The sequence below is a fragment of the Jaculus jaculus genome, chromosome 7 (assembly GCF_020740685.1).
Source record: "Jaculus jaculus isolate mJacJac1 chromosome 7, mJacJac1.mat.Y.cur, whole genome shotgun sequence".
NCBI lineage: Eukaryota > Metazoa > Chordata > Mammalia > Rodentia > Dipodidae > Jaculus > Jaculus jaculus.
Window position 1 is genome coordinate 98,513,540 of NC_059108.1, and position 26,793 is coordinate 98,540,332.

At 38.6% G+C, this 26,793-nt stretch overlaps 1 protein-coding gene across 4 annotated transcripts in view; it reads left to right on the forward strand.

Moving 5' to 3' along the window:
* The window catches only part of Togaram1 (TOG array regulator of axonemal microtubules 1), a 108,950-nt gene that overhangs the window by 15,840 nt on the left and 66,317 nt on the right, over positions 1–26,793 (forward strand). For all 4 annotated transcript variants that reach the window (XM_004649143.2, XM_045155037.1, XM_045155038.1 and 1 more), the window contains 6 exons: positions 7,533–7,686; positions 11,765–11,899; positions 15,507–15,803; positions 18,657–18,919; positions 21,149–21,381; positions 23,925–24,022. In XM_004649143.2, the coding sequence (XP_004649200.1) occupies positions 7,533–7,686; positions 11,765–11,899; positions 15,507–15,803; positions 18,657–18,919; positions 21,149–21,381; positions 23,925–24,022 (1,180 nt within the window). The remainder of the gene's footprint in view (positions 1–7,532; positions 7,687–11,764; positions 11,900–15,506; positions 15,804–18,656; positions 18,920–21,148; positions 21,382–23,924; positions 24,023–26,793) is intronic.

The following is a 26,793-nucleotide window of genomic DNA, read 5'->3' on the forward strand; positions in this document are numbered from 1 at the left end:
TTGTGGTGGCAAGTCCTTATTTCTCCATCAATTTGGATGGATAGCTTTTCTGGATATAGTAAGTTTGGTTGACATTAGTTATCTTTCAAAACTTGGAAAACATCATTCTAAACCCTTCTGGCCTTTAAAGTTTGTGTTGAGTAATATGCTGTTACCCTGATGGGCTTGCCTTTATATGTAAGTTGTTGTTTCTAACTGCTTTCAATATATTTTCTTTGGTTTGTGTGTTTAGTAGTTTAATTATATTATCATGAGGAGAGATTCTTTCCTGGTTTTGGTCTTCTAAAGGCTTCCTTTATCTGTATCAGAATGTCTTTCCTTAGTTGGGAGAAATTTTCTTGTATGATTTTGTTGACAATACCTAATATTGTTTGGGTTGAAATTCTCTTTCTGCTACAAACTGAATTCTTATGTTTGATCTCTTTATGGTATCCCAAATGTCTTGAAATTCCCATTCATACCTTCCTATTAGTTTGTCTTTCTCTTTCTGGAACTGTTTTAGATCTGCCAACTTGTCTTCTAATTTAGATATTCTGTCCTTTCCTTGATCCATTCTATTGGTGAGACTTTCTACAGAGTTTTCTGTTTGACTTACTCCTTTTCATTTCTAGTATTTCTTCATTATTTCTATTTCCTTACCCATGTCTTGTATTGACCTCCTTATTTCATTAAGTTGGTTTCCCGTGTTCTCTTGGAATTTCTTAAGGAGTTTGTTTTCTTTGTACATAGTTACATTCATTCTTTTGAATTCTTTGTTAGGCATTTCATCTAAATCAGTCTCATAGAAGGTCATTTCTGATGGATTTATAATTTTTGGTGGAATTATATTGTCTTGTGTGTTTCTTTATTACATTATTATATCGTTTTGTGTGTTTCTTATATTACAATGTAGAGATTTTGCATCTTGGGTCATTTTGATGCTTGGATTTTCCAATTATCTGCTGTATTCTTAGACATATAGGTCTGATATTATATATTTACAAGGTAGGCACTAAAGTGCCAGGTGTGGCTCTTATATTATTCCCAGAATAACATCAGAAGTGACCCTAGAGTTTGGATTTGCTTGCTATGGAAATACCCTAGGAGGCTGGGTACAGCAAAATACAGGTAAATTCTAAAATTCATCTGAGCAATATACACAATCAAACCCAGCAGGGAGTATTTATACAAGAGTGGGGATTTAACCCAGCAGATAATCTAACAAATTCAAAGTATCTGTAATGGTTTGATTCGGGTGTCCCCCATAAACTTAGGTGTTCTGAATGCTAGGTTCCCAGCTGATAGAGATTTGGGAATTAACAGCTCCAGGAGGCACTGTATTGTTGGGGGTGGGCTTTTGGGTATTCTAGCCAATTTCCCCATGCCAGTGTTTAGCACACTCTCCTGTTGCTATGGTACATCTAATATTGACCAGGGTGTGATGTCCACCCTTTCTCATGTTGTTGTTTTCCTTGCCATCATGGAGCTCCCCTCTCGAGCCTGTAAGCCAAAATAAACCTCTTCTTTTCCACAAGCTGCTCTTGGTTGGGTGATTTCTACCAGCCATTCGAACCTGACTGCACCAGTCTCTAATGGTGTGTTTGACTCACACCCTTAATCCTGTCAACTGGGAGGCAGAAATGTAATGGGTTCCAGGTTAGCTTGTGCCTGAGTGAGATTCTGCCCCCAAGAAAGAAAGAAGAAAAAGACAAAAAGGCACTATAAATCAGGAAATATCAAAAGTAACAAAAGTCCACCTTAAAACAATTTATTTAAGAATTACAAAGCTGACCAAAAATACGTCAATCAAATTCACTTCCCTGAAGTGGAAGGTGAAATTTAGCACTTCCAGTCTAGGCCTTCATTACCTGGCATTGGGTCAGGAATTGGCTCAGTGTAAGTAGTCCCCTGTTACCTTTTAGGGTAGCTTCCAGTCTCATCTATGCTGAGTGCCCACCTGGTTTCCTCTTTGTTGCGCTTTGGGCTCTGCTAGGCTGGTTGGGTCAATAGATCTGCTTTCAGCTCAGCTGTGCTGGATGTTGTGTGGCTAAGGGATAGATGTGGTTCCCGGTGCTGGCGACTGGGGAAGAGGAGGATGTAGAGAGTGCCTGAAGTTGTCCAAGAACTGCTCAGCTGGTCCCTGTTGTCTCATCCTTCAGGTTTTTTGGCTATGCAAGGCTGGGGTGAGCAGAGAATCCTTTCATCATATTTCCACTCCTGCTAGCTAAGGCAGGATCTTGGAAAAAAAAAAAAAAACAGAAAAAAAATTAATTACTGAATTTGGGCTGGGGAGAGGCTTGATTAGTGGTTAAGGTGATTTCCTGTGAAGTCAAAGGACCCAGGTTTGATTCTCCAGGACCCATGTAAGCCAGAGGCACAAGGTGGCATGTGTGTCTGGAGTTCATTTGCAGTGGTTAGATGGCCTGGTGCACCCATTTTCTCTTTCTCCCTTTCTCTCTCTCAAATTAAAAAGAAATTAACTCAAGTAGCAAAATCAAGTATATATGTTAATGTTATCCAAATGCATCTATATATCCTTTAAAATACTCACTTAAGGGGCCTGGAGGGATGGCTTGGTGGTTAAGGCATTTGCCTAAGAAGCCTAAAGACCCAGGTTTAATTCTCCAGGTCCCACATAAGCCAGATGCACAAGGGGGCACACACGTCTGGAATCTGTTTGCAGTGGCTGAAGGCCCTGGTGTGCCCATTATCTCTCTCTCTTTCTCTCAAATAAATAAATAAAATATAAATTTAAAAATATTTTTTAAAATACTTTAGGTTATTTTAAGATGCACAAATATGAGAAGTAGTAAGTAATAAAAATATTTATCATCATTGATTGTCATTATCTTAATTAGAAAGTAATCAAATTTGAAGAAGAGTTTCAGTCATCAATTTTATGTTACTCTCAAATCTTAAGGGTCTGAAAATTATATTAGCTGATATATTAAACATTATACAATTTGTGACATTATAAGAATTCATTTCTATGAAATTTCAGTTGAAACAGTTTTATGATTATATACAGTATTTTTAAAAAATATTTTGAAACTTTTTAATTGACAGTTTCTATAATTATAGACAATAAACCATGATAATTCTCTCCCTACCCCTACTTTCCTTCTCACAAATCCACTCCCCATCTTATCCTGTCCCCCTCTTAATTAGTCTCTCTTTTATTTTGATGTGATCATCTTTTCCTCCTATTGTTAAGGTCTTGTGTTTGTAATGTCAGGCACCGTGAGGTCATGGATATCCAGGCCATTTTCTGTCTGGAAGATTGCATTGTAAGCAGTTCTACCCTTCCTTTGGCCCTTACATTTTTTTTAAAAAAATATTCTATTTATTTATTTATTTAACAGAGAAAAGGGGGAGAGAAAGAATGGGCACATCAGGGCCTCCAGCCACTGCAAACAGACTGCAGATGTGTGCTCCCCCTTGTTCATCTGGCTAACATGGGTCCTAGGGAATTGAACTTGGGTCCTTTGGCTTTGTAGGCAAATGCCGTAACCACTAAACCATCCCTCCAGCCGACTCTTATATTCTTTCTGTCACCTCTTTCACAATGGAGCCTGAGCCATGAAAGGTGTGATAGAGATTTCTCAGTGCTGAACACCCCACTGTCACTTCTTCTCAGCACTATGGTGACTTTTTTAAAAAATATATTATTTGGGCTGGAGAGATGGCTTAGCGGTTAAGCGCTTGCCTATGAAGCCTAAGAACCCCGGTTCGAGGCTCGGTTCCCCAGGTCCCACGTTAGCCAGATGCACAAGGGGGCGCACACGTCTGGAGTTCGTTTGCAGAGGCTGGAAGCCCTGGCGCGCCCATTCTCTCTCTCTCCCTCTATCTGTCTTTCTCTCTGTGTCTGTCACTCTCAAATAAATAAATAAAAATTAATTTTTATAAATTTTTATAAATTTTGCACCACAAAGGACACAGTGAAAAAAGCAAAGAGGCAACCTACAGAATGGGAAAAAATCTTCGCCAGCTATATATCTGATAGAGGATTAATATCTAGGATATACAAAGAACTCAAAAAGTTAAATAATAAGGAATCAAACAAGCCAATCAAAAAATGGGCTATGGAGCTAAATAGAGAGTTCTCAAAGGAAGAAATACGAATGGCATATAAGCATCTAAAAAAATGTTCTACGTCACTAGTCATCAGGGAAATGCAGATTAAAACTACATTGAGATTCCATCTCACTCCTGTCAGATTGGCCACCATCATGAAAACAAATGATCATAAATGTTGGCGGGGATGTGGAAAAAAAGGAACCCTTCTTCACTGCTGGTGGGAATGCAATCTGGTCCAGCCATTGTGGAAAACAGTGTGGAGGTTCCTAAAACAGCTAGAGATTGATTTACCATATGACCCAGCTATAGCACTCCTAGGCATATATCCAAAGGACTCATCTCATTTCCTTAGAAGTACATGCTCAACCATGTTTATTGCTGCTCAATTTATAATAGCTGGGAAATGGAACCAGCCTAGATGTCCCTCAACAGATAAGTGGATAATGAAGATGTGGTACATTTATACAATGGAGTTCTACTCAGCGGTAAAGAAAAATGAAGTTATGAAATTTGCAGAAAAATGGATGGACCTGGAAAGTATTATACTAAGTCAGGTAACCCAGGCCCAGCAAGCCAAGCGCCACATGTTCTCTCTCATATGTGGATCCTAGCTACAGATGACTGGGCTTCTGTGTGAGAATGAAAATACTTAGTAGCAGAGGCCAGTAAGTTGAAAAGGAGACATAAAGGGTGGAGAAAGGAAGGGAGGAGGATACTTAATAGGTTGATATTGTATATATGTAATTACAATGATTGTAATGGGGAGGTAATATGATGGAGAATGGAATTTCAAATGGGAAAGTGTGGGGTTGGTGAGGGAGGGAATTACCATGGGATATATTTTATAATCATGAAAAATGTTAATAAAAATTAAAAAAAATTAAAAAAAATATTATTTATTTGCAATCTGAGAAAGATAGAAGAGAAAATATATTATTTATTTATTTGCAATCTGAGAAAGATAGAAGATAGACAAACCGCAAGAATGGGCATGGCAGTGTCTCCAGCAAATAAAATCCAGATGCATGTGCCACTTTGTGAATTTGGATTTATGTAGATACTAAGGAATCAAACTCAGATAATTAGAGTTTACAGACAAGTGCCTTGACCACTAAGCCATCTCTCCAGCCCTATGGTGACTTTTGATTCATCCCAGTGGTCATGGCTATCTGAAAAGAGAAACTTCTCTAATCAAAATTGAGTGTGGCATTAATATATGGGTATAAACATTAAGAAAAGTGCTTGCAGGGCAGTTTGGTGGGCATAATATATGCATTTAGCCAGACAATAGCATGCATTACTCTCCTACGGCTCATGACCTCCCCCTTCATGGTAAATTTTGTTTGTTTGTTTTGCTTTGTGGCAAGGAGGAGAGACAGAAGAAAAGAAAAAGCAAGAAATAATGGGTGTGCCAGGCCCTTTTGCCACTGCTAACAAACTTCTAATGCATCTGCCACTTTGTACCTCTGGCTTTACATGGGTATTAAGCAATTTGAACCTAGGCCATCAAGCTTTGCAAGCCAGCCCTTTAACTGCTGAGCCATCTCTCTACCATTTACCTCATGCTCAAAGGTGGCATAGTTTGAGGGGTTGTATTGTTGAGTCAGACATTCCATTTCTCATTCATGTTGTCATTTGACCCTTTTAATCATTGTACTTTCCCTAATTTCCAGACACCTAGTAGAAGGAGGTAAAGATAAGGATTGAGGTGAATTATTAAAAAAGAAAAAGAAGGGCCTGGCCAGATGGCCCAGTGGTTAATGTGCTTGCCTGCAAAGCCTAAGGACCCAGGGTCAACTCCCCAAGACCCATGTAAAGCCAGATACACAAGGTGGCACATGGGTCTGGAGTGCATTTGCAGTGGCTAGAGCCCGGTAGTGCCCATTCACACACACACTCTCTCTCTCTGCCTCTTTCTCCACCCGCCCCCATGATAAATATAAAGATTAGAGAAAAATTAAAAAGAAAAAGGCCTGGAGAGATGGCTTAGCAGTTTAGATGCTTGGCTTCAAAGCCTAAGAACTCATGTTCAAATCTCCAAGTCCCACATAAGCCAGATGCATAAGTAACACAAATGCACAAGATTGCACATGTGCACAAAGGGACACACACATCTGGAGTCCGTTTGCAGCAGCTGAAGGCCCTGGCATGCCCATATTCATTCTCTCTCTGTGTCTCTCTTTCTCTCTCTCTCCCTCTCTCTCTCTGCCTTTCTTTTTCTCTCCCAAATAAAGAAAAAGAAAAAGAAATAACATTCTCTCTTAGAATTTGGGGCTGGGGAGATGGTGCAGAGGTTAAGGCACTTGCCTTCAAAGCCTGCCAGTCTGGGTTCAAGTCCCCAGCCACTCACATAAAATTGGGTGAGCATTCATTTGCAACAGCAAGAGCTTTTAGTGCAATTATACATGCACTCATGCATGCACACGTACTGTACTAATTAGCTCCACATTGCTGGGACGAACATTCAACCAGACACAGTTTATAAGAAGGGATTTATTTCAGGCTTACAGAGTGCAGGTGAACACTATCAATGGTAGATGAAGCTGGCTTCCTTTCATATACCCAAGCAAAGAGACGTTACCAACAGCCAGCACCACACACATAACAAGCCCAAGGTCAAACTTTTCTGAACACAACTAGTAGAGCTGGACTCAGATCTGCCCCCAGTGACATACCTCCTGAAGCAGACATCTGCCTGTTAGGGGCTCAGGTGGGAAGTTTAATAAAAAATGACTGAGTCTGGGGCTGGAGAGATGGCTTAATGGTTAAGCCCTTGCCTGTGAAGCCTAAGGACGCCTGTTGGAGGCTCAATTCCCCAGGACCAACGTTAGCCAGATGCACATGGGGCGCACGTGTCTGGAGTTCATTTGCAGTGTCTGAAGGCCCTGGCATGCACATACTCTTTCCCTCTCTCTCCTTCCCTCCCTCTCTCTCTCTCTCTCTTTCTCTTTCTCTCTCTGTCTGTCACACCCAAATAAATAAAAATAAACAAAATTTTTTTAAAAAAATGACTGAGTCTAGGCCGGGATGATGGCTCAGTGGTTAAGACACTTGACTGCAAAGCCTTATGACCCTGGTTTGGTTTCCTAGTGCCCATAGAAAGTCAGCTGTACAGAGTGGTGCATACGTCTAGTGTTCATTTGCAGCAGCTGAAGGCCCTGGCACACCCATTCTTTTTTTTTTTTTTTACTTTCTCTCTCCTTCCTTGCAAATAAATAGATACAATTAAAAAAAAAATGACTGAGTCTATTTGGCCATACATTCAAAGTATCACATTCAAAGTACCACATATGCAAATAAAATTAAAATGATTAGAAAAAATACTGCTAATGTATCATGCTACATATAAGTGTTTGTATAATTTTATACTTGATAACATTTTTCCTTTAATTGGAAGTGTGTAATTGGGTCTAAATTATTTTTTCTTATCAAATAGAAAACACAAATTTGATAACTTATTATTCTGTTCTCAATAGTTTTCGACTTGTGATCTCATCTCATCTCCAAAATTAAAGCACACTCAAGGAATGCCAGCCAATGATGATTTATGTTTTAGCAGAAAAAGAGTTTCACGGAACTTATTTCAAAATAACCGGGATTTTACAGATTCTCTTCCTATATGTGCCACTGGTAAGTAAATGTTAGGGACAATGGACATGTGGAACTAAGTTGAAGACATCTCTAAACCCCTTAGCCCATTTGAGGAATCATAAAATATATAATCTAAGCAGGTCAGAGTCAGTAAATGTTTATTGACAATCTGATTAATGGCCACGTTGTGTAATTGTCTCATGTACCCATGGAAAAATTCCTCATTGAAATCCACTAATTAGTAATGCAGGATAGTATTCACTTACTGAATGCCTCATATTTACTGTGTATCTCCTGTGTGTCATGCTGGCACATGCAGTCGAGAGAGAGATGCTTTCTGCCTAGTATAGGAGCAGACATTAAATCTGTACAAGACATGGTAGGTTAGATGGTGATAGAGGCTGTGGATAGCACTAAAGTGAAGAGAATAAGAGTATTTTAGATATTGTGATGAAAGATGGCCTTATCAGAAGGTAGCATTTGAAGGAAAATACTAGATACCAAGATACCAGGAGAGAAGAGCAAGTAATTTCAGGAAGAAAGAATTGTTAGGGCAGAGTAACTGAAATAAAATAAATAAATATGGAACATATTTCATAAGGATTAAAGAGACTAGTATGTTTATAATGAAATGAATAAGGGAAAAAGAAGTCAAAAATATCCAGAGATAACTCTAAAGCCTGCTGGAGAACTGAATGAACTAGCTTTTATTCTGAGAAGCATTTTCAGGAAAGAAGTGATTTGCCTTATGTTTTCTAGGCTTCTTTCAGATGTTGTACTTAAATTAGATAAAAAGAGGACAAAGGGAACTGAGTAAAAGTTACTTGTCATAGCCTGGGCCACAGTTTACTGAGGCTTTAAGTAGAATAATAGTGAACTTAGTAAGAAGTGATGGGATTCTGAGTCTGTGGCAAAGGCAGAGTTGAGACGATTTGCTGGTAGACTGGATATATCCAGTAAGAATGGAGAGTCCTGAATACTTTTAGAATTTTGTCAAAGCATCTGGAAAGATGTTTAATTGCCTAGTTATTACATAAAGTAGGTGTTGTGGTAGTTCATATGACATAGTTATTGGCCTAGGCATATAATTTGAAAAAGCATTACCACTGTGGAAGAAGTCCACATGACAGAACAGAGGAGAAACAAAGTTTACATTAGGAATGGGCTTCTCTAGAAGTGTGTCAAGACAGATTAAATTGGGATTTGGGCACCTTTGTGTGCTAGGTTCAAATATTTCAGCTCATATTTGAAGCCTTATAGATTAACAGATTTTTTTTTTTTTTTTTTTTTTTAGTAAGGAAAAAGCAACTAACATGATATGATTATAGGTAGCATAGAAAAGAGTAGTCAAAAAGATATAATGGTTTGATATAAAAGAGATGGCTTAGCGGTTAAGTGCTTGCCTGTGAAGCCTAAGGACCCCGGTTCGAGGCTCGGTTCCCCAGGTCCCACATTAGCCAGATGCACAAGGGGGCACACATGTCTGGAGTTCGTCTGCAGAGGCTGGAAGCCCTGGCGCGCCCATTCTCTCTCTTTTCCTCTATCTGTCTTTCTCTCTGTGTCTGTCGCTCTCAAATAAATAAATAAATAAATAAATAAAAGACAAAGAAAAAATTAAATAAATAAATAAAAGACAAAGGGGTCTAGAGAAGGATTTCAAGATTTAGTACTCAGAAAGTTATAAAAGGGTAATAATCTGTTAGGTTAGCCATACTTCTGTGAATTTCCCTGTGTATACTAACACATTGGTATTAATTTTCTATTAAAGAAGGAGAAAAAAGGAAATATGTTGATAAAACAATGCCAGTGTGAAGGGAAAACGGTTTAGAAGGTAAAGATTGACTATCATGTATATTTTTAACATTTACTATTCAGATGGAAGTAGTAATTGAAATTTGTTGACTATAAGTTTCCACACAATATTTAGCAAATATTCTGCTAGGAGAATTTATAGAATATTGTATAGTAAAAGCATGTAGTATTTTCATACAGAAATGAAATATTACACTGATTGTGTTAGGAGTTTTTGTGGGAGAGGTATGTGTGTCTATGTGTGTATTATGTATGATATGTGTATGGTGTGGTATGTGGTATAGGCACTTGTGTGTAAATGTGCAAGCCTCATGTGTACACATGGGGAGACCAGAGGAGAACATTCTCCTCTGACATTCTTCCACATTGCTCTTCCATATTGTTTCCTTGAGACAGAGTCTCACTGAGCTTGGAGCTGGTTAGACAGGCTGACTAGTGAGCCCTAGCAGTTCTCACACAGTACTGGAGTCACAGCTGTGTGTGGTCATGTCAAGCTTTTTATGTAGGTGCTAAAAATAGAATTTAGACCGTCATGCTTATACAGCAAACAATTTTTATATTTTTTATTTTTTTTTACTTTACGTATTTGAGAGAAATAGAGAGATAGAGGCAGATAGATAGAGAGAGAGAGAGAGAATGGGCATACCAGGGCTTTCAGCTATTGCAAAGGAACTCCAGACATATGTGCTACCTTGTGCATCTGACTTATGTGGGTATTGGGGAATCAAACTTGGGTCCTTTGACTTTGTAGGCAAGTGCCTTAATTGTTAAGCCATCTCTCCAGCCCAGAAAACATTTTTATATGCTGAGCTAGCTCTCTAGCCACTGATGAAATAGTTTAGTTTGTATATTTGATAGAGGAAAACATACAATAATTTATTCAGTTATGCTTGAATTATTTTGGATTTTTATGTTTCATAGTTCCTGTGCCATTAAGAAGGTCATTGTTTGGTTGTATAGATTTAAGGTGTATTTTGTTTTAATTTTATTTTTATTTATTATATGAGAGAGAGAGGGAGAGACAGGCAGATAGAATGGACATGCCAAGACCTCCACCTGCTGCAAATGAACTGCATACTTACACATGCCACCTTGTGCATCTGGCTTATGTAGGCCCTGGGGAGTCGAACCTGGGTTCTTAGGCTTCACAGGTAGTGCCTTAACAACTAAGCCATCTCTCCAGCCCTGGTTGTACAGATTTTAAATAATTAACAAGTAAAATAATATATTGCCTAACATTAAATTGGATAACATTCATGATAAACTTCATAAGAATTCAAGAAAGGAAGAGGACCCGGTGGTGGTTCATGCCTTTAATCCTAGCACTTGGGAGGCAGAGATAGAAGGATCTCTGTGAGTTCAAGGCCAGCTTGGGACTAGGTCAGCCTGGGTTAGAGTGATACTATACCTCAAAAAAAAAAAAAAAAATTTCATACTCAGAGGCCAGAGGTAAGAGGTTCACTGTGAGTTCAAGGGCATCCTGAGACTATGTAGTGAATTCCAGGTCATCCTGTGCTAGAGTGAGACCCTACCTTGAAATATAAAACAAAACAAAAAAATGGAAATCATAAGTGTTATTGATGTAGTTTCTGAATATGGCAGAGAAGAGATTGGTTTGAGCTGGACTGGGGGGTGGTTGCAATGAGACAATATATAGGGAGGGAGAAAGTATAAAGAAAAATATGGATATGAAAATTGACATAGATGTCTAGTACATTAAAGATAAAAGGCATGAAATCATAAGAGAATTTTAAAATTTTCAGAACTTATAAGGACCAACTCATTTTTACAAATGAATAAACTGAATGCCAGATAGGTTATTATTACTTTCTTTTTATTTATAGCCATATCCTTAACCTGTCACAAGAAAAGGAGTCATGAAATATGACTATATGAATGGCCACATGTGGTAGCAAACAATTGGAGAGAGACAGACTGGCTGAGAACCTTTGTGAATGCTGTGTTGGTATATGGTAAAGGAATTCTTCATAGAACTATTGAGGTAGTATATAGCTACAGGAAGAAGAATAATCAAGTGTAATGAATGCTGTGTACTGACAAAAGGGAGAGTGTAGGAAGAAGCTATCTTGGTGTACATTCTTCAACGTACTGTTCCCATTCTTGACCTTAGTGTAGATTTTCTGGCCTTTAACCTTTGCCAACAATCAGATTTGACAGTACTAAGATCTTTGTACTGTGCTAATACTCTGGAATTTATTCCCACCCAAATTATACCAAAATTTGTGACATAAGATGTGCTTATAATATAAAGTTTACTTGTATGTTTTTTCCCTCTTCTCAAAAGGTAATACAGGGATTCATCAAACTAATCTTCCTGGGAAATGTGGACAAGTTGGATTTGCACAGATGTGTGGCAAAGCTGGCAGTGTGGGTTCTAACTTACAGTTCCTGGGGACATCTAACAATCATCAAGATAAAGGTACAATTTTCAAGCTTAACTGAAATAGAAACATTAATTATAACTATTTGGGATTTCCAACACTACCTGTATGTTGTTTTATATAATTATGCTTACCCCAAAAATATGCTTGTTTATAATTTAATAACAGCATTTTTCAGAATTGTTATCCCAAAATGTTAGATTTTTATCACCTTGGTTTAAATATGAGTATTTAAAGTTTAGAAACCTGTGATGAATTAATACCAAGAAATGGAAAATAACATCTATCATATGCATGGAATTATTTAAATTTTAATGCTATTTTAGATAAAACCAGATAAAAGTTTAGTGTGAGCCAGGCATGGTGGCACACGTTTTTAATCCCAGCACTTGGGAGGCAGAGGTAGGAGAATCACCATGAGTTTGAGGCCACCTGTGATTACACAGTGAATTCCAGGTCAGCCTGGGCTAGAGCAAAACCCTACCTTGAAGAATCAAGAAAAGAAAAACACAAAAGCTTAGTGTGCTCCAGCATCTGGGGACTGAGCAGGAAAACTGCTGAGAGTTTCAGGCCAGTCTGGAGTACATGATGAGACCTTGTCTTTAAAAGTAAAAGATGTGGTCTGGAGAGATGGCTTAGCGGTTAAGCACTTGCCTGTGAAGTGAGGCTCAATTCCCCAGGACCCAAGTTAGCCAGATGCACAAGGGGGCACACATCTGGAGTTAGTTTGCTGTGGCTGGAGGCTCTGACATGCCCATTGTTTCTCTTTATCTGCCTTTACCTCTGTGTCTGTTGCTATTAAATAAATAAATAAAAATGAACAAAAAAATTAAAAGCAAAAGATATAAGATACAGAAGAAAAGGAAGGATTTGCTGCTTATTAGTCATATGAGTCATGTGAACGTTGACCTTAAAGATGTTTTAAATGTCCATGCTAATCAATAACTTTACTAAATGGAGATAATATCAAATTAACTAGTTCTATAAGTATTTTAATTTTTTTATGTCCTTTTATAAACTTTTTCAGTGATGGGGGTTTGTACATATTGGTTAATACAAAAGTAGTTATTTGAAATCAGTAAAGAAAATTAGCTAATATAGTACTTATATTTTAGCTCTTTTCCACCAACCACCCTGAAGGGGCACATGACTCCTTAAAATTATTCTTTGTGGTATTACAATTCAGAAAATCACTTTGTCTATTTTAGTGTGTCAGTAGTTCCTACTCTTAGGACTCTGGACTAGTACAAACAAAGGTATGCTGTATTGCTTATTCTGTTCCTGGGATTTGGGCTGTCCCAGAATGATTACAGGACCTTTGAAGTCCTCCACCTTGTGTTTAGTCACATCTGATAGAGGCTGTACTTTTCTGTAACTTCTCAGAACACCTTTCACAACAAGTGCAAAGGTTTCCTAAAATTCCTAAATTGTTAATAGTTTCCTAAAGTTCTATAGAATTTAGCCTAATAGTTGGATATATATTAAAAAATATGTGCATAGCAAAACCTTCTCTCAGAGAAAAAAATTTAAATAGACATGTCAGACATAAGTTAAAAATTAATAATGTATGGGCTGGAGAGATGGCTTAGCTGTTAAGGCACTTGCCTGCAAAGCCCAAGGACTCAGGTTCAATTCCCCAAGACCCATGTAAGCCAGATGCACAAGGTAGTGAATGCATCTGGAGTCATTTTCAGAGGCTGAAGGCCCTGGCCTGCCCATTCTCTATTTCATAAATAAATAAATAAATAAATAAAAAGAAATTTAAAAAGTTAATGATGTAGGGCTGGAGAGACAGCTTAGCAGTTAAGGTGCATGCCTGTGAAGCCTAAGGATCCAGGTTTGATTCCACTATAACCACATAAGCAAGATGCACAAGATGCTGCACATGTCTGGTGTTCATGTGCAGTGGCTGGAGGCCCTGGTGTGCTCACTCTCTGTCTAATAAATAACTAAAATATGCTTTTAAAAAATTAATGATGTAAGCCAGGTGTGGTAGTTGGTGCACACCTTTTTTTGTTTTGTTTTGTTTTTTGTTTATTTTTATCTATTTATTTGAGAGCAACAGAGAGAAAGAGAGAGAGAAAATGGGTGAGCCAGGGCCTCCAGCCACTGCAAATGAACTCCAGACGCGTACACCCCTTGTGCATCTAGCTAACATGGGTCCTGGGGAGTCAAGCTTCAAGCTGGGGTCTTTAGGCTTCACAGGCAAGTGCTTAACCACTAAAGCCATCTCTCCAGCCTTTTTTTTTTTTTTTTAAATTGGTGCACACCTTTAATCTCAGCACAAAGGAGGCAGGAGACGTAGTAGGATCGCTGTGTGTTCCAGGCCAGTCTGGGACTAGAGTGAGTGCCAGGTCAGCCTGGGCTACAGTGAGATCCTTCTCAAAAAACAGACAAAAAATTAATGATGGGATATTTATACTCATTTAAGTGTTCAGAAAAAAAAATATTTGTTTTATTTGTAATATAAATAAGCTAGGTCTTTTGCCATAAAAAGTCTTTTAAATATTAAAGGAAAATTTAAGAAAACTCCTAAAAGATTTCAAATATTCATATATTTTCGTTAAGAAGTAAGACAAAATTATTAATGAAAGATGAAAATGTAAAAGGAAGAAAATGATAAAATAAGATAGCAATATGAATAATTACCATGAATATAAGTGGTTACCATTTAAGATGATAGTGATTATCAGATTTTTTTTCCCATTGAAAGTGTGTGCTTTTGAAATATTTCTTTATTTGAAAGGAAGACAGAGAGAGACTATATGTATGCCAGGGCCTCTTGCCACTGAAACAAACTCCAAACACATATGCTGCTTTGTGAATCTGGCTTTAAGTTATTGGAGAATTGAACCCAGGCCAACAGGCTTTGCAAGCAAGTGCCTTTAACTGATGAGTCATCTCTTTAAACAGACATATGTTTATTTTTTTAAGAGGCTCATATATGGGCAAGGAATGTAGCTTAGTGGTAGAACATTTACTTAAGATATATAAGACTCTGGTTTAATGCCCAATGCCACCACAAAAAAAAGACCTCATTTAAAATACATCAAAATAAATTGGAACTGGGCATGGTAGCACATGCCTTTAATCCTAGTACTCTGGAAGCTGAGATAGGAGGATTGCTGTGAGTTTGAGACCAGTCTGAGACTAATTCCAGGTCAGCCTGGGCTAGAGCAAAGACCTTACCTCGAAAAACCAAAAACATAAAGATGAAATAAATTGGGAAAAAATGAAGCATGTAAAAGATATGGTAGGCTAACAGTGAATGAAATAAAGCAAGTATAACTATGCTGATAATGGAAAATATGTACACTAATGCCAAAACCATTTTTAGTAGTAAAACTGTTCTTATGATAAGACAAAAGCACACTAAGAAGACAGTATTTTTCTGATGTGTGATATGCTTGTATATGTTTACACATATATCTAATTTGGCAAAATTATAAGAAAAAAATAACTACAAATATAACAAAACTTCAAGAGTAAGTTTTAGACTAGAAGCTATGAAATATTTGAGCACAAATTTAATTATATCTGTTCTTGAAAATATATAAAATGTGATACAGAATGAAAATCTGAACATAAAAAGGCAACCAAGCTGAGAGGATATATTTTATAAATAATATATTTATTTCATTACAGTGTTTACTAGCCTAAATTTTGGCAATAAGGCACAACAAACATTTGGTAGTCAAACAGAACATACTTCATCATACTCTGGATCAACTCCAAGCTCAGGACCCTTTGTCCTTCCATCCTATCCTCTATCATCACCTCGAACTAGTCCAAAGCATACATCTCCTCTTTCTATATCTCCAAAGAAGTCTCAAGACAATACTACGAATTTCTCAAATTCCTGGCCTCTGAAAAGCTTTGAAGGACTGTCAAAGCCAATTCCACAGAAAAAGCTTGTCAGCCAAAAATCATCTGAGCCCACAGGTAGGAATAATGGGTAAAGAGCAATACTTTGCTTAAACTTATTTATGTATCAGAATTAATACTGCAGAATTATATAATATACAGTGTTGTGTATTGTATTCGGAAATGATTTTGAAGAGTTCTCATGTGATTAAACTAAAATATTCTTTCCTAATAGTATCCCATTCTAAAATCATGAAGTTAGCATGTTAAGTTCATTCAGGACAAATCTAGTTTCAAAATAAAGTCTGCTGGGCTGGAGAGATGGCTTAGCTGTTAAGGGACTTGCCTGCAAAGCCATGGGACCCAGGTTTGTTTCCATAGTACCCACATAAAGCCAGATACACAAGGTAGGGCATACATTTGGAGTTTGTTTGCAGTGGCTAGACCTTGGCATGCCTGTTCTCTAACTGCTTCTGCCTCTCTCCTCTCAAATATGTAAATAAAACATCTTTTTTAAAATAACATCTGTTGGGGCTGGAGCGATGGCTTAGCAATTAAGGTGTTTGCCTGCAAAGCCAAAGGATCCCAGTTCGATTCTCCAAGCCCATGTAAGCCAGATGCACAAGAGGGAACATGCATCTGGAGTTTGTTTGCAGTGCCTGGAGGCCCTGGTGCACTCATTCTCTCCCTCTCTCTCTTTCTTTCTGCCTCTTTCTCTGTCAAGTAAATAAATAAGACATTTTAAAAAATAAAGTCTGTAGGGCTGGAGAGATGGCTTAGTGGTTAAGGCACTTGCCTGTAAAGCCAAAGGACCCAGGTTCAATTCCCCAGGACCCACGTAAGCCAGATGTGCAAGGTAGTGCATGGGTCTGGAATTCATTTGCAGTGGCTAGAGGCCCTGGAGTACCCATATTCTCTCCCTCTCTCTCCCTCCCTCCTCCCCCCCCTTCTCTCTCCTTCTCTCTTTGAAATAAATAAAATATTTTTTAAAGTCTATTAAAAGACACCCCTATGATCTTACCAGGTGTCCTTATCAGTAGAGTGATGTCATCTTTAAACCTGGCATGTGATGCCCAGGGAAGACAGGGTGACCTAAAAGTCCAACTATATTCTTAAGATCCCCGACTTTTAGATAATTATCCAAAATGCTTCATTGTGGGAGCAGACAATGTAGGCTTCAGCAGATCTGCATGTCCCTTCAAGGAAGGCCATGGTGCTGATGGGTAAGAACACCACAATGCACAAGGCCATCTGAGGGCAACTAGAGAACTACCCAGCTCTGGAGAAACCATTGTTTCATATAGGGGTATGTGGACTTTGTATTTACTGAAGAGAACCAGGGACATGCTGGTGGCCAACAAGGTGCCTGCTGTCATCCATGCTTGTGCCATTGTTGCATGCAAAGTCCCTGTGCCAGCCCTGAACACTGGTGTATGGCCCAAGAAGACCTCCTACTTTCAGACTATAGACAACACCACTAAGATCTCCTGGGGCATCATTGAAATCCTGAGTAATGTGCAACTCATTAAGACTGGAGACAAAGGGGGGCAGCAAGCTCACCCTTCAAAACATGCTGAACATCTCCCCCTGCTCCTGTGTGCTGATCATCAAGCAGGTGCTTGACAATGGCAGCATCTACCACCCCAAAATGCTTGACATCACAGTGGAAACTGCATTCTCGCTTCCTGGGGTGTGTCCACATGTTGCAGGATTTGTCTGCAGATCCGTTATCCAGCTGTTGCCTCAGTACCTCATTTTGTCATCAGTAGGTCCAATCAGGTTTGGCTTTGTCTGTGGACACTGAGTATACCTTCTCACTTGCTGAGAAGGTCAAGGCCTTCTTGGCTGATCTCTCTCATTTGTGGGTGCTGTGCTTATGGCCCCCACGACTATTTCTGCTATGCCCCAACCAACCAAGGTTGAAGCCAAGGAAGAATTGGAGGATTCTGACCAGGATATGGGATTGGTCTCTTAAACCAGTCACCAGAGAACCACCAAATTCAGCCAGCTTTATTTAAAAACCATGGAAACAAAGGCTTACTTCTCTTAATTTAAAAAAGAAAAAGATTTCCCATATCCTATGAGGTAAAATGTTCCACCTTTGAACTATCTCACAAGACCAAAGTTCCAGTTTATAACTATAGCTTTTTTGCGGGGGACAGTTATCAAGGTGAGGGTTTCACTCTAGCCCAGGCCGACCTAGAATTCACTCTGTAGACTCAGAGAGGCCTTGAACTCTCAGCGATCCTCCTACCTCTGCCTTCCAAGTGCTGGGATTATAAAAAAGGCATGGGCCACCATGCCTGCTTTATAAACTTTTTTTTTTTAATAGTCAGCCTATTATGTCATTTTTTTGTTAATACTGAACTTTCTATAGCCTTCTATTTATTTCTTTGTCTTCCCTATTAGATCAAATATGGTATTGAGAGAGTTCAGCTGTTTTGAAAGCTAAGACTTTGATTTAGGTGTGTAACTTAGTGATAGAGCACTTGCCTAGAATATATGAACCTCTGGTTTGATTCCTAGCATCACATAAAAGGAAAGAGAGAGAGAAAGAAAGACAAGACTTTGTTCTGTCCATTCTCCCCTGTGCCCAGTATTATTGTTTCACTAACATGTTCTAGTGACTGAAATGAGGCATATATAACTAAACCAGAAAGCAGTCCTGCTAGCTTATCTTGGACCTTATCATAGTAAACATGAGTCATTATAGTTATTGTCACTTGGTTTCTAATATTTTGATGTAATATGAAAGAATTACATATTCTTATTTTTGTTATCTTTATTAGGGAATGCTGATAACTTTCATATTAAATACTATGTTTCTGATAAAAGAATACACCATTATATTTTAAAACACTATTCCAAGCATGAATTTAAACTTTTTCTTCTAAAAATAAGAGAAAGTAAAAAAACTCATCTTTCATGCAGGAGAAAATTCTCAAGAAAAACCTACTCCAGTTCAACTTATACCTGCCTTGGTGAGATCACCATCTTCACGGAGGGGCCTAAATGGGACAAAGCCTGTCCCTCCCATCCCAAGGGGAGTGAGCCTTTTGCCTGGTAAAGCTGATTTAAGCACACTGGGAAAGAAGAAGAAAGAGCCTGATGATATTTGGAAGAGTGAAAAAGATAGTCTTACAATTGATCTTTCTGGATTACATTTCAGAGATAAAGATTTGGATCAAGAAGAGGTTAGAACTATGTATCATTTTAAATAATTTAAAAATACAACTTTTATTATCTAATTGTTAAACAAAGTCAAAACTTTTTGTCCCATTTTTAAAATTTGTTAATTTGAGAGCGATAAACAGAGAGAGAAAGAGGCAGATAGAGAGAGAGAATGGGCAAGCCAGGGCCTCCAGCCACTGCAAACAAACCCCAGATGCATGTGCCCCCTTGTGCACCTGGCTAACGTGGGTCCTGCAGAATCGAGCCTCGAACCGGGGTCTTTAGGCTTCACAGGCAAGCGCTTAACCGCTAAGCCATCTCTCTAGCACTTTATCCCATTTTTTAAATAATTTTTTTTGTTTATTTATTTTATTTATTCATGGGGGTTGCAGATAGAGAGAATGAGAACTCTTGGGCCTCCAGCCACTACAAATGAACTCCAGACACATGTGCCACCTTGTGCATGTGGCTTACATGGGTCCTGGGGACTTGAACCTGGGTCCTTAGGCTTCGCAGGCAAGTGCCTTAACTGTTAAGCCATATCTCTAGCTCCCATATTTTTCTTATTTATAAAAATAGTTTATGTTCATTATAGAAAATATAGTGATTTATCAGGAGGGCATCTCGTCATACCAAATCTTACAACCATTGAACAGTTTGACATATTGGCTTGAATTCAATTTATTTTATTTTGTTTTGTTTTGTCTTATGTTTTTGGTTTTATGAAAGAGAGTCTTGCTGTCTCACTGTTTTTTGGGGGGGGGGTTGTTTTTTCAAGGTAGGGTCTCACTCTAGGTTAGGCTGACCTGGAATTCACTAAGTAGACTCAAGGTGGACTCAAACTCATGATAGTGTTCCTACCTCTGCCTCTCAAGTGTTAAGATTATGGTGTACCACCATATCTGGCTGTCCAGGCTGACCTGGAGTTCACTATATAGTCTCAGGTTGGTCTTGAACTCACAGTGATCCTCCTACCCCTGCCTCCCAAGTGCTGGGATTAAAGTTGTGTGCCACCACACCTGGCTTCTATTTTTTTTAATATGTGAAATATAGGTCCTTCCCAAATCCACTTCTTGCTCTTCACCAGAGGTATTAACTACTGTTTCTACTTTTTTTAAATCTGGTTTGTTGATTTTACTTTAATATATGTATTTATATATCAATTTTTTAATGTTATAGTAATAAAGCTGCTTTTGGCATATTGTTGGCCTTTTTCTATCACAAACAATGCCTTAGTGAACATTTTTTTGGTGTGCATGCATGTAGAGAGAGAGTGTATGTATGTATGTGTGTATGATGACCATATGTGTGTGTGCAAATGCTTGTACCCCATACATTTATTAAATGTACAGAGATCAGAGGAGAACAGGTGTCCTTCTCTTATTACTCATCCACATAGTCCTTACAACAGGTTTCTCCCTCAACCAGGAGCTGCTGTCCATCAACAAGTCCCAGCTATTCTCTGATCTCCAACCCCAGCACCTGAATTTGCATTAGAGATATGTGTGTAACCACACCACCTTTTCATGAATTGAAACAGTTTGTTTCTTACTTGATTCAGAGTTTTGCTGTCATCCTCAATATATTAGCATGCAATAATTTCTATTCTGTTTCTGGAAACACTTAGCTTTATAAATTATATACATTGATCTGTTTCTTTGAACTCTCTTTTGTTTTGGGGCAGGAGGGCTTTCAAGGTAGGGTTTCCCTCTATCCCAGGCTGGCCTGGAACTCACTCCATAGTGTCAGGCTGGCCTTGAACTTATGTGATCCTCCTACCTCTGCCTTCCAAGTGCTGGGATTAAAGGCATGCACCACCATACCCAGCTCTCTGAACCATTATCACTTGGAAACTTAATATAAATGTCAAACTTTAGAAAATGGCTGTTTGTTTAGAACTTGTCCTAGAACTTCTGAGTAATTACAGTAGCATACCAGTCTGTTCAGTTTAGGTTCTTAGACTTTTTAAAGTATGACCACTACTGTTTGATTCCAGTATCATAGTGAAAAAATAGCTGTGAGTTGTCTTTGTAAGAAACCTACTTTTAAAAAAAGAAACTTACTTTTTATTTTACCTAGTAGTTGGTTATTAACACCTAAGAAATGAAATCTGCTTTTAATCTATGTAATAGCATCTATTTTGTTAGTCTGGACAAAGGAATAGCTAGCTTAGCAAAGTTAATGGAAGGTAACATTTATAATAAATAATTCATTTTATTTCATGAAGCTGATTAAGTTTTATGTTTTCTTAGATGCAGAGCTCTCTCAGGTCCCTTCGTAACAGTGCAGCTAAGAAAAGAGCTAAGCTGAGTGGCAGCACTTCTGATATAGAGAGCCCTGATTCTGCCCTGAAGCTTGATCTGACCATGGACTCCCCATCGCGCTGCTCCTCTCCCAACATCAGCTCTTACAGTGAAAGTGGAGTGTATAGCCAAGAGTCACTGACATCTTCTCTCTCTACGACTCCCCAGGGGAAGAGAATAATGTATTCTATTTTTTGGCATGCTAACTAACATTCATCTGTAATTTGTGATCTAAACTTTTATTGTTAAGTTGGAAAAGACTTTTTGGTTTTTAAAATGTTAGAATACATGTAAAAGACAGTGGGGAAATGTATGAACACTAGCTTGCTTAGCTTTGGTTGGGAGTGAGGATGGGAAAGAGAATGCAAAAGCAGTAATTTAGAGCATGTAATGGATGTAACTCTAGTGGTTGATTTTCCTAAGCTTTACCCTAATTCATTTTGTCCTTTATTAACTCTTTTCTGTCTTGTTTACTTTTGTGCCATTGGCTTATGTCATTACTTTGATTTTAAGCTCAGCATAGGTTAAATTTATGGAGTTCTATCTAGCTGTAATCCCAATATTTCTTACATTTTCTTAGCTCTATCATCTTGTAGGTATTCTGGACTACATGCTAACACTCTTGTAGCTCTCTGAGGAGTCTTCTGACCTACAGCAATAGTGCTAGAACTATAGGATGGCTTAAATTTGGAGAGAATTACAGTTGAAGCAGCTTTTCCAGGTTATCTCAATAGCCTCTAGGTTTAAAAAGTGACACACCCTGACTTCTGGGCATTTCTGTGGCATTGTAGGATTTGAGGGAATCCCTTCTCCCTTTATTTTGGACAAAACTCAGAAGTAAACTTGCCTTGGCTTAAGTAGAGATTATATTTAAGTCACTGCTAAGAATTTTCCAATATGGCATATAATATTGTACTCCCAGTTTAATTCTGAATTTTCATGCACTGTTCTTAGAAATTTTTCTCATCCTATGGATTTCTTCTTTATATATTTAACATAAATGGTGTCTTTTCACTTAGCAATTTTTCTTCCTGGGAATTCCTTCCTTGTTTTTACCTAGATATAACAGTAGAATATATTTACAAAATAAATTTGGAAGATATGATAGACTAGGCTTAGTGGCACATGCCTTTAATCTCAGAACTTGAGAGGCAGAGGTAGTAGGATTGCTGTGAGTTCAAGGCCAATGTGAGACTATGTTGTGAATTCCAGGTCAGCCTAGGCTAGAGTGAGACCCTATTTCAAAAAGCAAATATATAAGCCGGGTGTGGTGGCACATGCCTTTAATCCCAGTACTCGGGAGGCAGAGGTAGGAGGATCACCATGAGTTTGAGGCTATCCTGAGAATACAGAGTGAATTCCAGGTCAGCCTGGGCTAGAGTGAGACCCTACCTTGGAAAACAAACAAACAAACAAACAAAAAACCCAAAATATATAGCCAGGTATGGTGCACATAACCTTTAATTCCAACACTTGGGAGGCAGAAGTATATTTATAGTAATCTGATAAATTCAATAGCAAATATACCTCCAAATCACTAAGATTGAGCTTGTCTACTTCATAATATCCATCACTGACTAGTTAATTGCATTGTAACACTGCATTTCTTTGCATTCAGATTTCATACTGTTTAATGATGAAAGCTTGCTTTGTTAATAAACAAGGCTTTGCAACCCTTTTTAACGTCAGGAACAAAAAACAATAGTCTTAAGGAGAATGTGGCATTAACTCATTTATAGCTGACTTCCTGTTTATAATACTGTCCAGTCTTTATTTTTCTTATTGTTTATTTATTTTTTTATTTTGAGAGAGAGAGAGAGAGAGAATGGGCATGCCAGGGTCTCTAGCCACTGCAAACAAACTCCAAAGCATGTGCCACCTTGTGCATCTGGCTTTATGTGGGCACTGGGGAATTGGACCTGGGTCCTTTGGCTTTGAAGGCAAGTACCTTAACCTATAAGCCATCTCTACAGTCCCAGTCTCTATTTTTGTCTGACATGTGATACTAGATATTATGTTAAATAATTGGGAGATGATTTGGTTTTGGAATGGACTCTTGCATCAGTTTGGGGGGGGGAATTTGGCAGAGATTATATAGTATAGGTCAGAAAGTCATTTAAAGTATCAATCCTGTCATGAATAATTAAGAACTAACCATATGAATCCCAGTACTCGGGAGGCAGAGGTAGGAGGATCGCCATGAGTTCAAGGCCACCCTGCGATGACATAGTGAATTCCAGGTCAGCCTGAGCTAGAGTGAGACCCCACCTCGAAAAAGCAAAAAAAAAAAAAAAAAAAATTAAAGAATTAACCATATGCTTAAAAGGTTAGAAGTTCAAAAGGTGGGGCTAGAGAAATGGCTCAGCAGTTAAGGCACTTGCTTGCAAAGTCTGAGGGCCTGAGTTTGATTCCCCAGTATTCATGTAAAGCCAGAAACATAACATGGTGCATGCCTCTAGAGCTTGTTCGTAGTAGCTAAAGGCCCTGATACTACCATTTTCTCTCTTTTATCTCTCTTCTTATAAATAAATAAATAAAAATATTTAAAGTGAAATGAGAATACTAATAAAAACACTGTTAGCCATAATTTTTCTAATTGCTTTGTTTTCCTACTTAGCTGAAAGTAAATTGTAATAGTAAGTTGTAAAAGTAGAGAATGTGTGATATGAGTGTTGAGCAGCTTTGAATTGCAAATGTTTATTGGAATTACTTTGTTTTGTTGTAGGTCAGACATATTTCCAACATTTGGATCAAAACCTTGTTCAACAAGAATTTCTTCTGCAAAGAATAAAAACTCTTCTGCTGAACAAAGCCCCAGTGCAGGTGATGTCTGGGTTTTGTTTTTTTTTTTCTTTTTTTGGTTTTGTTTTGTTTGGTTGTACGGTGGTTTGGTTGTTTTTTGTTTGTTTGTTTGTTTTCCTTTGAGCTAGGATCTTACTCTAGCCCAGGCTGACCTGGAATTCACTATGTAGTCTCAGGCAGGCCTTGGACTTAGGGTGATCCTCCTACCTGTGCCTCTTGAGTGCTGGGATTAGGTATGTGCCACTATGTCTGTTTAATCCATATGATTATGACTTATAAAAAGTGTGAATTGAGCCAGGCATGGTGGCACACGCCTTTAGTCCCAGCACTCGGGAGACAGAGGTAGGAGGATTGCTGTGAGCTGGAGGCTACCCTGAGACTACATAGTGAATTCCAGGTCAGCCTGGGCTAGAGCAAGACCCTACCTTGAAAAACAAAAAAAAAAAAAAAAAAAGTGAATTATGTAAAAAATGATAGTAAATGCATTAAGAGTTAGAGTTTTTATACTTGGTCTGGAGAAATGCCTTAGTGTTTAAGGTACATGCTTGCAAAGCTTAAGGACCCAGGTTCGATTCTCCAGGTCCCACGTAAGCCAGAATCACATGGTGGCACATGTATCTAGAGTTCATTTGCAATGGCAAGAGGCCCTAATGTGCCCATTTTCTCTCTCTCCCTCTCTGTCTCTAATAAATAAATAAAAATAAATCTTAAAAAAATTTAAATATAATTAAAAAGAATTTTTATACTTACCAATTGTAACTAATCATAATTCCTTAAAAATTTTAACCATTCTATGGTCTGGAAAGATGGCTTAGTGGTCAAGGCCTGCAAAGCCAAAGGACTCAGGTTCAATTGCGTGTAACCCACATAAACCAGATGCACAAGGTGATGCATGCGTCTGGAGTTGTCTGCAGCAGCTAGAGGCCCTAGCATGCCAATTCTTTCTCTTTCTCTTTCTACCTTCCTCTCTCTCAAATAAATAAAAACTAAAATATAAAAAACAAATAATAAAAGCCAGGTGTGGTGCTACACGCCTTTAATCCCAGCTCTCAGGAGGCAGAGGTAGGAGGATTACTGTGAGTTCAAGACCACCATGAGACTACATAGTGAATTCTAGATCAGCCTGGGCTGGAGACAGACCCTACCTTGCAAAAAGAAAATTTTTAAAAATTGACTATTCTAATGAAAGTATTAATTTTGGAAGAAAAAAAAATGTTAACTCAATAGCTGAGTTTCCTGTAAGTCCACCTGGTTACTTATATTAGGACTCTTAAGAGCTCCTTGCCAGAGCCTGCAAGCTGAAAGGGTTTGAGCCTGATGGGGAGTGAGGATTAAAGAAAGCCAGGAGAAAGAATGAAAGCAAGGACTGAAGTTAGGTTTATTCCCAACAGCTCCTAAGTGATTCTCATGTACAACCATTGGGCATAACAAATGACAATTTCTTTTTTTTTTTTTAAGGTTTATTTTTTTTTAAAGATTTTTATTTATTTATTTGATTATTTGAGAGTGAGAGAGAGAGAAAGAGGCAGATAGAGAGTGAGAGAAAGAATGGGTGCGCCAGGGCTTCCAACCACTGCAAACGAACTCCAGATGCGAGCGCCCCCTTGTGCATCTGGCTAACGTGGGACCTGGGTCCCAGATCCCACATACAAAGCCAGAAGCTAGGGCTGGAGAGAGTAAATGGTTGAGGCACTTGTCTGCAAAGCCTAAAGACCTGGGTTCAGTTTTCCAGTGCCCATGTAGAGCCAGATGCACAGATGCACATGCATCTGGAGGTCATTTGCAACATCTGGGCCCTAATGTGCCCATTCTCTCTGCCTGTCTTCTATCTCACTCTGCTTACAAATAAATAAATAGTTATTAAAAAAAAAAAAGAGAGAAACTGTATCAGGCTTGTGTAATCCCAGCATGCTGACACAGTGAGATGGGAGGTAGAGGCAGAGGAATTTCCCAGAAGCTCAGTAAAATGAGGTCAAGCAAGTGGAACCCTGTCTCAAATGAGATGTAACAGCAAGAACTAACCTGAAAGTTGTTCCCTGGCCTCCACACACATGCCATGGCCTGTGCACATACCTATGTAGCCTCCATTGGCACACACTCACACTTCACAAATAAAACAGGATATTTAGTTACCGGGAGCTGATATTAGTTGGATACTGTGCGTGTGTATACTCACCTGCATTGGCTAGAGCAAAACATAGGTTACTCTGCTCCATCCCTTTTCTGTCTTTGTTTGAAACAGAGTCTCTAGCTGCTGCAAATGAACTCTAGATGCAAGAGCCACTTTGCGAATCTGGCTTTATGTGGGTTCTGGGGAACTGAACCCAGGTTGTTAGGCTTTGCAGACAAGAGCCTTAACTTCTGAGCCATCTTTCCAGCCCTGAAACAGAGTCTCTTACGGAGCCTAGTGCTGGCTGCTTCCCTCCCCCCCCCCCCGCACCCAACTTTAAGGTCTTGGGATTCTGGGTCTCAGCTCCCCTACAAAACTGGGGTTACAGGAGTGTGTGGCTACACCCTCCTGTTTTAACATGGGTTCTGGAATTCTAACTCAGGCAGTCTCAGGCCTTCATACTTGTTTAGGAAGCTCACTTAACTGCTGAGCCATCTTTCCAGCCCTTAAATGGTATTTTTGAAGGAACATGTAATTCATTTACATATGAATGGGGAATATTTGTGTGTCTTGTGTTAAGAGCTTTGTAGTCAGGCTTGGTTATATGCATGACTTTTATTCCAGCACATGGGAGGCTGAGGTTAGGAGTATTGCCAGGAGATGGGAATTCAAGGCCAATCTA